Source organism: Bradysia coprophila (genome assembly GCF_014529535.1).
Source record: "Bradysia coprophila strain Holo2 chromosome IV unlocalized genomic scaffold, BU_Bcop_v1 contig_106, whole genome shotgun sequence".
Lineage (NCBI taxonomy): Eukaryota > Metazoa > Arthropoda > Insecta > Diptera > Sciaridae > Bradysia > Bradysia coprophila.
The window spans coordinates 3,770,803-3,782,291 of NW_023503372.1; the positions used below are offsets into that span (position 1 = coordinate 3,770,803).

Here is an 11,489-nt window from a genome sequence, read left to right on the forward strand (position 1 = left end):
CAAATTGTTCGCAAAAGCATTGACTCTGTGGATGATCTCGTTCGTTTTCGGCTTGTAAAAAATCGTTTTTACTGTACGATGGAATACACCTATTCTACATAAGGCTTCGGTCCAAGGTTCTGAAAGAACAGGTTAAGACACTAAAATAGGCGAATGAAACACAAATCTTGACAATTTAAACATGTTTTGTTAAACACACTAATCATAGATTGTATGAAAAGAAAAGTTGAAGAAACAATCTGTAATGAGAGTGTCTAATATAACAAAGCCTGTCTAAATTATCAAAATTTGTCTTTCACTTCGTGATCAACTCAGAAGTGTCTTCACCTGTTCTTTTGAAACCTTGCTTTGGACATCACCCGCACAGATACACTCACTGTTGAATGTGCGAGAAAACTAATAATCAATAGAAGTATAGAGCGTGTATTTATTTGAGCAATACTGTTATGTACTGTCACCTGTCACTGATTGACGCTGCTGGCAAGTCGGTTTTCTATCACTTCATAAGGACAACATTTTCATGGAAAACTTGATCAAAAAAGTCAACTCGTTAACAAATCTTTGCTTTTTTAAATTTTGGAGCTCAATGCGAGAGACATTCCCACAATATACAGAACATTAGAACCAAGGTAAATATATGGGCCCATATATCCACCTTGATTAGAACATCTAGTTGCTAATAATGCTAACGGAGAGGGTAAAACGAGTCAACGAGAATTGCTGTTTTACACAGACTTATGCTTGATTTCCACTTATGCCGTTTACGCTCCGTTTGCTCTACGTTAACTCTTTAAACAATAAAAGAGAGGTGTGGTTAAGCTAAAAGGAGACAAAATGGTGGTTGCTCAGCACTGCTTCTAGCATGAACATAGAAAATATTCGGACGCTGATAAAATCACAGTAGGCACTGCGTTTATTTTGTATAGATGGATGACCTGTTTTTTCAGAACCTTGGAATTAATAATTTACCATTATCAGCGGTGTCGGCGTGCTATTTTAATCGTTTCAGAGAATTCAGAAATTTTGGCTTCAGTTCTATTCATACATGCGCTGGACACGCAATTGAAAAGTAACTGTAAATTTAGTATAATGTTTGTCGACTCGTTTTAATTTTGATAAATTGGAAGAAAAGCCAAAAGATTTTGTGTAAAAACGACTTCAACAAAATGTCGCAACAGCAGAGAAATCAAAACCTGCCTCCCAGACCTTCCAGAACATCAAGACAACAAAATTGGGTCAGTATCGTCAGTATTCAATTTCATAATATCGGGAAGTGCCGTTATTCTGTGAAAGAAATTCAAAGGAAAGTTCGTGGGTCTCTACTCTTACGTTGTTTGGGAAGCCATAATTGAACTAAAATTGTTAAGATGTGATGGTAAAACCTTCTATTTGTTTAGGTGTTGTAATGACAGACGTTGTTTCAGAAGTTAACCTCACATTTTAGGACGCTTCGGTAATGTTCTAGCAGTCGTACAGCAACTAAATTGCCTAAGGCCAAAACACGAGCAACTGTGCGTTTATGAGATAAATTATGCTGCGTTTGCTCAATACAAGGCCCTAAGGTGAATTTTTTTTTGAATCGGACACACCATTTTTGTTTCCGGACGTTTATGGTGCTATCGATAGGGAATTTCAAGGTGATCATTTCGTAGAAGAAGTTTTTTTTTTAAACGACCTCTCCGGCTCGGGGCGACTGAGAGAAAATTTGAAAATTTCAAAATCATGACTTTTTTAGAAAAGTTTATCCCGAAATGAAACGACCCGGTCGGTTTTGATCTAATGGTAGTTTGTAGAGAATTGACAGAAGATTCTAGTAAAAGTAACGTTGGGTCGAAAAGTTGTAGCTGTGAGTCAGGGTGAGACATCAAAGTCCAATTTTATGGTTTTGTCAATGAGCACCCCAACCGATTTTTCATTTTATTGGCTTAAAATGAAGGCTAGCACATTCCATTTAACATATCAAAAAATTGGGAGGGGGTTTTTCAATTTTTTCAACAAATCTTAAAAAACTTTCTTATGGGTGCCCACATTCCTGAGATTTTTTAATGGAAATGTATGGAAACAATAATCGTGCATGTTCCAAACTTCTTTCACTTTTTGACAATAACAATTGAATTTCCTCTGTAATTCATAGACAAGCGATAACTCTGTCCAGCCAAAATTAACGGGTAATACTCAACCGAAAAATCCTTCACGGAACTGTGATCCAACAGTTCCGAACCAACAACCTCCCACTGCTGGCAGCGGACCTTCCTCTTCCAACCAACAGCCATCGGCTGCCCCACAACATTCTCAGTCTATCGAAGTTGAAATGGCAGCAAACTTCAAAGTGGAAGTGGACAATCAACTTACCAGCATCTTACTGGCTAACTTGTCGAAAGCTGGTGGTGACAGAAACAAGTCTCTTGTCGAAGACGTTTTTCGCAAAGAAATCAATGTTCTGAAATCGAAAATCAAGAAAGGCAAGACGGAAGTCGACAATCTGTCAGAGATGTTGAAGTCACTCGAAGAGATGGAGTATTATACGCACGAAAAGTGAGTTGTTGATACATACAGATTTCGTATTATTGAACAGTGTGATTGTGAAACGTACTCGTTAGGTGGAATACGTGTGAACGCATCCTTCAAATGTTGAACGGGGAATATACTGGCCGGCTCGATTACATGAAGGATATCTTGAGCATCATCCAGAAAGAAGACAATAAACGAAATGAGCACGTTAATGAAGGCAACCATCGCGAGAGTTTGTTTGACAAAAAACGTGAACAATTGGAACAGCGTCGTTAGTATCGATTATCGAAATGAAATTGCAATTTCTCAATCCAAAATGTATCCGTTTTGTCTCCTAATATTTGCAGTGGACAAGATCAATTCGAAAATTGATTTTGATATCAAGACACGAGACGATATGTGCGCCCAAATTTCAGAGTTGAACGCAAGCGAGGCCAGAATCATACCTACGATCGAAGATTTCCGGAAATCAAATAAACAATTGAAGGAGGAAATCGACAAGGTGAGAAAGGTTTGACACTTGATACTCATAAGAATGAAGGAATTGACTTCTGGTCTTTACGGTTGTGGTGTGGTGTCCTCCGATCTCCAATTTTTCTCGCTATATCCAATCTGTCGGGGCTTGAGAATTTCCGGACTTTTATTTCTAAATATTTTGAAGAGAAATCATCGACAAATGGACGATCACAACTTTGATGCTACTTTCAGTTGCAAAACCATAAGCGTTACGTACAATTGTTGACCACTCGCTATAACAGTCGCGACTCGTATTACAGTCGGGACTCGTATTACAGTCGGGATTCGTATTACAGTCGGGACTCGTATTACAGTCGGGACTCGTATTACAGTCGGGACTCGTATTACAGTCGGGACTCGTATTACAGTCGGGACTCGTATTACAGTCGGGACTCGTATTACAGTCGGGACTCGTATTACGGTCGGGACTCGTATTACAGTCGGGACTCGTATTACAGTCGGGACTCGTATTACAGTCGGGACTCGTATTACAGTCGGGACTCGTATTACAGTCGGGACTCGTATTACAGTCGGGACTCGTATTACAGTCGGGACTCGTATCACAGTCGGGACTCGTATCACAGTCGGGACTCGTATCACAGTCGGTACTCGTATCACAGTCGGGACTCGTATCACAGTCGGGACTCGTTTCACAGTCGGGACTCGTTTCACAGTCGGGACTCGTTTCACAGTCGGGACTAGTATCACAGTCGGGACTCATATTAGCCTTCGCCTTCACAAGAATTTTTCTACAAATCGTTACCGTTTCTACATAATTGCAGGTTCAAGTCAAGTTCGAGGACGATGATTCCATGGCTTCTGAAATCACGAAAAATGCTTCAGAATGGTAAGAGTAACAGTTTACTTAATCCTTCGTCTACTTCATAAAATTCGATTTACTTATAAAGGGTCAATGAAAAGCGGGTGGCAGTTGGTACGCTCGATTTTATACAATCGGAGATGAAAAAGGACAAGGTGATTTCTCAGTCCGAATTTTAATAGAGAGCCTAAGGCCTAACCGCGAATTTATTTGACAGAAAAAGGTCAGTGGTTTGCTGAAGAAGGAACAAAAGGCCAACAAGAACATGTGCAAAGAAATAAGCAGCTTGGTGCAAGAATGTGCCGATCTGAAGGAGCAAATGACTGATCTGCAAACTTCGTCAAAATTGCGCATCGCAACTGCCGAAACCGAATTCGAGCAGAAGCGATCGTCACTCTACGCTGAGTTGAGAAAGTTGAGTGGCGATATGAAACTGTTGCAACTCGAAGCGGACAAAAAGCATTCTCAGTACGACGAACACAAGCGAACGATTGAAGCAGTTTCATCGTTGCGAGAAAGTGTCAATTCGCTCGAGCAGAAAATCGGTCACTTGGAGACCGTAAAGTGGAAACTAGAACACAAAATTTCTGTCATTGAAGAATACTTAAATGATACGAATGACTGGCGAAACAAGCGACATTCCACCAGCAGTAGCGAAGCGAAACGACGACGATTATCGTCATCTACCTCGGTAAATGAAATAGATTTCAAGTGCTTTGAATGCATTTGAAAAGATTGATTGATTGATTTTAGGTTGACGGGCATGCCCGACGCTTGCCTACCAGCGGATCGTCGTTCGATTTGAAAGAAGTGTGTTCTGAGATTGCGTGAGTACCCAATGATTTCTCTTTCTTCAAATTTATTTTTCAATTCGAGCATTAGCTCAACTTTATGCGATAGTTACGTCTCTCACCATACGCTTTAAGGAATGACTTTAGAAGTTAGTTGAATTTAATGCGAAGCAATTCGACTAAATTTTAAAATTTCATAAGAAAATCCACCAAACAATCAACAAACGACTTGGGAAATTCACAATTTTAAATGGGAAATTCACAATTTTAAACGGGACATAGTTGTACCCTAATGTTTTACGGAACTTGTAACGAGTACTAACTTTTCCAGAACCAAATTTTCTGTTAAATAACTACGTCCTTTCGCTACACAATCGAAAACCACTGACGACAGCGTTTTATTTCAGTCGTTTTATTTCAGTCGTGCCAAGGCCACTCCCTCAGGCCAATTTCTGCATTTTTTGCGCGTGTTCATCTTTGTGCACAAAATGTGCCCACCGTGATATTTGAGCGCAAAATGTATACATTTTGTGCGCAACATGTGCGAAAAATGTGCACATTTTGTAAACAAATCTCGCACAATTCGTGAATAAAATTTACACATCTTGTACGCAAAATATGCACATTTTGTGAGCAAAAGTCACACAATTCGTGAATAAAATGTACACATCTTGTAAGCAAAATATGTATAGTTTGTGTGTATTTTATGCACCATTTGTGTCCATTTTTCGTACAGACTGTGTGACATTTGCGCACAAAATGTACAATAAAATTTTATACGGATTATTTGGTTTTATTTTTCGGAGTCATTCTGCCCTACTTCGGTAGCATGGAATAGTTATTTTCATAACTAGAGAGGAAAGTGCCTTTTTGCTAAATTCGAGATGTATTTGTGAGCTGAGAGAGTATTGTAACATAAGAATATTACAATACTCGCGAGGTCACAAATATATCGAGAATTTTGCAAAGCTCTTTCCTCTCGTTGTATGTAAAGAACTTTACATGTGCCTCATATTGAAAGTCACGAAAACACAAATGTTATTCAAAAACTAATCACAAACAATCGAATAAACACAAGTTTTTTCGGTCACATAAAATATTAAAACAACATGGCTACCCGATTTTAGCCGACGTTCGGATATGAAGAGACTACTGTTGTTTTTGCATGTAAGACGTTCGTATACAGAACACTGTGTACGTATACTTCAGAGCGAAGCGCTTCATATGCAAAGTGAACCGCATCACATGCAAAGTGAATCGTGCGGGATGCAAAGTGAATTAGTTTATTTTGCTTATTATGTACTTCATTTTGCAATCTATGTACCACACGCATGTGTGAGTGTGATGCATGTTGTGACTTTCTCTTATTTACTTAACGATTGTTGAGATTTGCTCTCTCTACATCATCTTTGAGCTCATTGTATTTATCGATTATCAATCTAATCGTGTTCATATTATGTGTTTCATTCTCATGCTTATTCTCTTGTAATCGCTTGTTCACAACGGATCGTCGTGAGACACATGTAAAATATTTCAACGTTAGTGCAAGTTCTAACTACAGAAGTCGATATTTCAAAATAAAACCGTCTGTCGTCTATCACAATTATTATGCACAATCAACAAACGATCTCGTCGAGGGAAAGTAGGTCCGTAACAACAACCAAACAAAATACGCGTAAATTGTGCATAAAGTGTGCGTAAAATGTCCATAAAATATGCACAATTTTCGCATAATTTGTGAACCAAATCTAAACAAAATACGCGTAAATTGTGCATAAGTGTGCGTAAAATGTCCATAAAATATGCACAATTTGCGCATATTTCTTGTGCACAATCTAGACAAAATACGTGTACTTGTTGCACACCAACCTGCGTAATTGGCCTGAGGGACTGCATAGTTGCTTGTATGTTCATAAGTATATGTAATATGTTAGCTCAGATAGTCTCTGCTTAACAAGAAAGTTGACACAAATTCAGCTTTGACAGTTTGAGCATATGCAGATGCTCAGACTAATCGAATCAAAGCATGATAAATTGCTCTTCTGTATGCCCCAAAAATGAACCGATTTTTTTTAAGAGTTAGTCTAAACTTCGAAACGTACGTATAGCCGCCCGTAAAAAGAGAAATACGAAATGGCGGACCATATTTTCGATTTAACACTTTTTTAAGACATTCTATTGATCAAACGTGTGGCGAAAAATATAGTCCCAGCATCTCAAATAAATCTTTTCTTATAGCGGCTACGAACATGATCGTAAAGTAGTATCGCCAAAGTCAAATCGCCAAGGTTTCTTTTCGTGATTCATCACATGTTGTCGCTCTTCACACTCCTTTGGCGATTTTTCTTAGCGTTTCTTCACACTTTAGCGATTTCTCTAGGCAATTCATCATACAGTTTGTAAACCAAAGGCTTATGCAGAATCAGCAACAGCTCAAACAAATGAACCAAAAATAATGAATTGTCAAGAAAAATCGCCGGAGTGGGAAAAACGCCAAAGTGAAAAAATAAGTTTAAAAGACTGCATTATAATCTCTCTCGATGCACTAAAAACACGAATTCTGTTTTTGAAATACATTTCGTAACTGGGAAGACACTTGTGTGTCACAAAGACACTTGGTCCGGACGTTATTTGAATTTTAAATCTCATTTGCCAACTGCCCACAAACGCAACACAATCACAAAGACACTTGGTCCGGACGTTATTTGAATTTTAAATCTCATTTGCCAACTGCCTACAAACGCAACACAGTCACACTGCTAGCAGAGAAGATTCTTCTATTGTCTGAACCCGAGTTCCACAACAAAAACTTTGAATTGCTGAGAGAAACTTTAGCCAAGAATATGTACCCGAATGGTTTGGTTGAATGTATGATCAAAAAAGCACACGAAAAGTTTACAAAGAATGGAGATGTGAAACCGATCAAAGAGAAACTCCCGATAGCTGCCGTACCCTATGTTAAAGGCCTGTTTGAGAAACTGAAAGCCATATGCAAGGATGACGTCATGCTGGTTGGAAAAGGCGACAACACGTTGAAGAAGTCTATTTTTAGTAGACTCAAAGATCCGACGCCAAAGTTACATTGTTCACATTTGGTGTACTGTATTTCCTGTTCGTGCGGGTACAAATACGTTGGCCAGACATTACAGCTTTTGAAGGACAGAATCTATCAACATAAGTACAACATAAGCATTAAGAACAGTAACCACAGTGCCTTATGTGATCACGCTATTACGAACAATCATACACCGTTGTGGGATAAAGTTAAAATTGTTGTTCGTGAAAGTCAGCAGAAGAAAAGAGACATTTTAGAGATGATTGCGGTGAAGAAGACACCGAATTGTCTGAATAAACACACCGATTGTATAATGTTATCTACTGCCTATAATAACGTGATTTGATGTTACTCTCTGTACGTAATGCTTTCATCTAGTAGAAATTCATTTTTGTTTTATCCTCTCTCTTTACGTTTTGATTTTGATCTAAATCGATTTAGTATTGAATTTAATTGACGATGCACACAAGTGCTTATTTTTGTGCTTTAAAAGAATTGAGGTAAAAAAGAAACCTTTGCGCTGTATAATGATATTCTGTGTTCTCATTATGTTTATGTTTTTAGCCACTGAAGATGGTATCTATTTGGTACCGAAATTGATTTGGCAGAATAAAAGTATTTTAACTGAGCAAATCCGATTTTAATCAAGAAAAAGACGTATTGACGATACTTTTCGTAAAAGAACAGTTGCCTTAGGATCGAACAAAACGCCTTTTGCCACTCAGCATCATAATATGCAAAATTTGAAAACTTTAGATGCCTCTGTGGTATAAAACGTTGCATGAATCTCGGTGCAAAGTACTTAATTAGGCTCACGATGTGTATTATGACCCACGGCCTGCGGCCTCTTGTCATAATAACACATCTAAAGCCTAATGAAGTACTTTGCACTCAATGTCATAAATAACTATTACGTCACCGTTTGTTAAATGATACTTTCCATCCCATAAAGCCATAAAGCCGATTTGTGTCTATCGTAAAAGCATAAATTCCCTAGGATCGAACAAACCGCTTTTTCGTTACTTTTTGTAAAAGGATAGATTCCCCAGGTTTGAACTTAACGCGTTTCCGTCACTTTTTTTAAGGATCAAACACAACGCCTGTTCGTTTCCTTTCGTAAAATAGATTCTATGGGATCGAACAAAATATCACTGGAGAATGTGAAAAAAAACGCCAAGGAAAATCGTAAGAGTGCGAAAAACGCCAAACAAAGTCGTCAAAATAGTGAAGAAACTCAATATAGACAAATCTTCCATTCTTTGTGACTATCTGCCTCTGGGTTTTTTCACGCTCTGTCGATTATTCTTGGCGTTTCTTCACACTTCAGCGATTTTTCTTGCCAAAAGTCAGCCAAAAATGAAGAATTGCCACGAAAAATCTGCAGAGTGTGAAACATTTCCAAGAAAAATTGACAGTGAAGAAACGTCAAGAAGAATCGGCAAAGTCTTCACTGGAATGGAAAGCCAGAAAACTTTAAAAATTATTTTTTTCTTTTCAGGTCGCACAAATCGACTATGTGAATGGCGATGAATAATACGTAATTTCTTTGGTTTTCACATTTTGTCGTTACATTACCATAATTCGAGTCATTCGACGATCATTTAAAATAATCTTGTTGTCGCGTTCTCGCGAATTTATTTGTTGATTTTTTTGTTATTTGTTTAAAGGACGAAATTTATTTTATTTTATCTTCATCGATTTGAAAACGAGACATTGAGTCATAAATGACAAGTATGTAAGTGAAATTGTTGTACAATTATCGTAACTTAATGATTGAAATTATATAAAGAAAAAATTTACGTTGATTGAAAGATGCGGAGAAATGAAATTTGTCTCCAATACACATGATAATTTACAAAAATTAACAATCGAATAAGAACGGACAGAAAACAATGTCGATTTCAGCAAACGAAACGTATTTATTGTAAAAACATTCTTTAATGTACTTAAATGAATTATATTTGTTAAATAAATGGGTTTCTACTGTAAACGGTGCATCTTAAATGTTTTCATCGTCCGACTCCGACGTAACTTAGTAAAATCACTAAATCTGTTACTTCATTTCTTCAACGTATCACCAGATGCAAACATACAACAGGTATAGATTTTACTGGGTTCTGAACACCTCTGAGTTGATAACGAAGACAGTTACACTGACATTTTCAATTGCTGACGAGCTTATTAGATAACTCTCAGTGTACTAACAATTTGTATAGATAATATTCACCGAACTGTTCAAATTTGGGCGCCAGCTGAGTTGGTGACTTAAATAAATGTTTTTTAAAAGCACTAAAGATGAATCTTCAGATCGGTCATACCTGTTTTATACCAAGGTTCTGAACCAGTCCTAGATGGTGCTAACAGAGAAATTTAGCTGCCATCGCACTACCTTCGTGATCAACTAGTAGTGTATTAACCAATGAAAGTATAAATCAGATAAAGGACGGGATGACATTGAGACATTGACAACGCACTCACTCTCATATAGTAAACAGTGAATGCGTTGAAGATAGGTCGGCCGATCGGCATGGTCTCTTGTTTCATTCGTAGTCTCAACCAATGAATTTAACACACTGGGTATCGGAGAATCATACAAGTCGGAGGACATCCGTATTTCCAATGAATGAACAAGCCAGGTATGGCCAATTCTTCAAAAAAAATTTGGTCAGAATAATATGAAAATGGGTGAGATAAAAACCGTTTTTAAATCGGTTATGTGCTTGACAGTGACATTAGATCCTACCTGGGAAGTTTATATTCATTGATCAGACCATGCCTAGTTTATATTCATTGCGTATTTTCCATGTTTTTGCGTAGGATGTACCAACGCACTTCAAGCAAAAGTGGTTCTCTAAATAGGGTACTGAAACTTGACAGAGCTTCATACAAAATTTTACATTGTAAAAAGAGTGGGGATATAATTTCATACAAAATAGTACTATATTTGGCAGCTGTCATTAATAGCACTAACCTCAATTGAAAACGTGAACTGAACTCAAAACTTGTCTTTAAACAGGTTATTTTGAATAATTTTACAGTATTATCGTAAATATTACAATAAGGCTACTATAACACTGTGATGTTATTCAAAATTAATTGTTTAAAGACAAGTTTTGCGTACAGTTCACGTTTTCAGTTGAAGTTATGACGAAATTTTTCAGATGTCAAATATGTCAATGTCAAAACTGTCACTTCACCACAGAAAGTTTCTCATTGCATCATAATACTATGTAGGTTTGTTCCAAGTAACTGTAAACATGAATTTTCACTGGCCGAACGGACACGATTTCATCCACAGAGATCGATTTTCATATAAAAATTTATGCTGTTAATAACCTTAGGCTATCTCTATGGATGAAATTTGACAGTAATGTGACAATTCGTATGACATATCATTGTAAAATAGCGATTTCTTCTCTCAAGTAAACTGTCAAAATTACAAAGCTAACCTCAAAAAATAAAATTTCATTGTAGTAACAGTAGTTTGGCTGTACCTATCAATACCTATCTAATAAAGCAAAATCCATCGAAATCCGTTCAAATTTGGCCAACCTACAAGCAAAAACGGCTTGCCACCCTGTACCTAGTTCACTCCAAGGGGTCTAACTAACGAGTCAATCATCTGATTTCCATAAACTTTTTTTTGTCGATCGGTATTGTAAATACCTTTTATTTGACGTATCACTTACATGTTTAGCCTTTGAATGACCGCAGATATCTTCGGAAAACGTTAAATCAGTTATGGGGCCCCAGCTCGGGAGGGGTCGACCCAAAATTACCCATCTTCGAACTTAGC

General features: G+C 37.5%; 1 protein-coding gene across 1 annotated transcript; it reads left to right on the top strand.

Annotated features, from left to right (window-relative positions):
* The first annotated feature begins 993 nt into the window (after positions 1-993).
* Positions 994-9,603, top strand: LOC119070982 (ERC protein 2-like). Its single transcript, XM_037175565.1, has 9 exons — positions 994-1,235; positions 2,135-2,535; positions 2,601-2,782; positions 2,859-3,013; positions 3,810-3,874; positions 3,936-4,002; positions 4,065-4,538; positions 4,601-4,674; positions 9,192-9,603. The coding sequence occupies exons 1-9, from the start codon at positions 1,167-1,169 to the stop codon at positions 9,211-9,213; spliced, it is 1,509 nt and encodes a 502-aa protein (XP_037031460.1). The 5' UTR covers positions 994-1,166; the 3' UTR covers positions 9,214-9,603.
* The last annotated feature ends 1,886 nt before the right edge of the window (positions 9,604-11,489 follow it).

What these genes read in the sequence shown, in the direction of transcription:
- LOC119070982 (XM_037175565.1), top strand. Translation starts at nt 1,167, where the DNA reads ATGTCGCAACAGCAGAGAAATCAAAACCTGCCTCCCAGACCTTCCAGA. An exon ending in CATCAAGACAACAAAATTGG is followed by an intron (nt 1,236 to 2,134) that starts GTCAGTATCGTC and finishes TGTAATTCATAG; the next exon opens with ACAAGCGATAACTCTGTCCA. An exon ending in ACGAAAAATGCTTCAGAATG is followed by an intron (nt 3,875 to 3,935) that starts GTAAGAGTAACA and finishes TTACTTATAAAG; the next exon opens with GGTCAATGAAAAGCGGGTGG.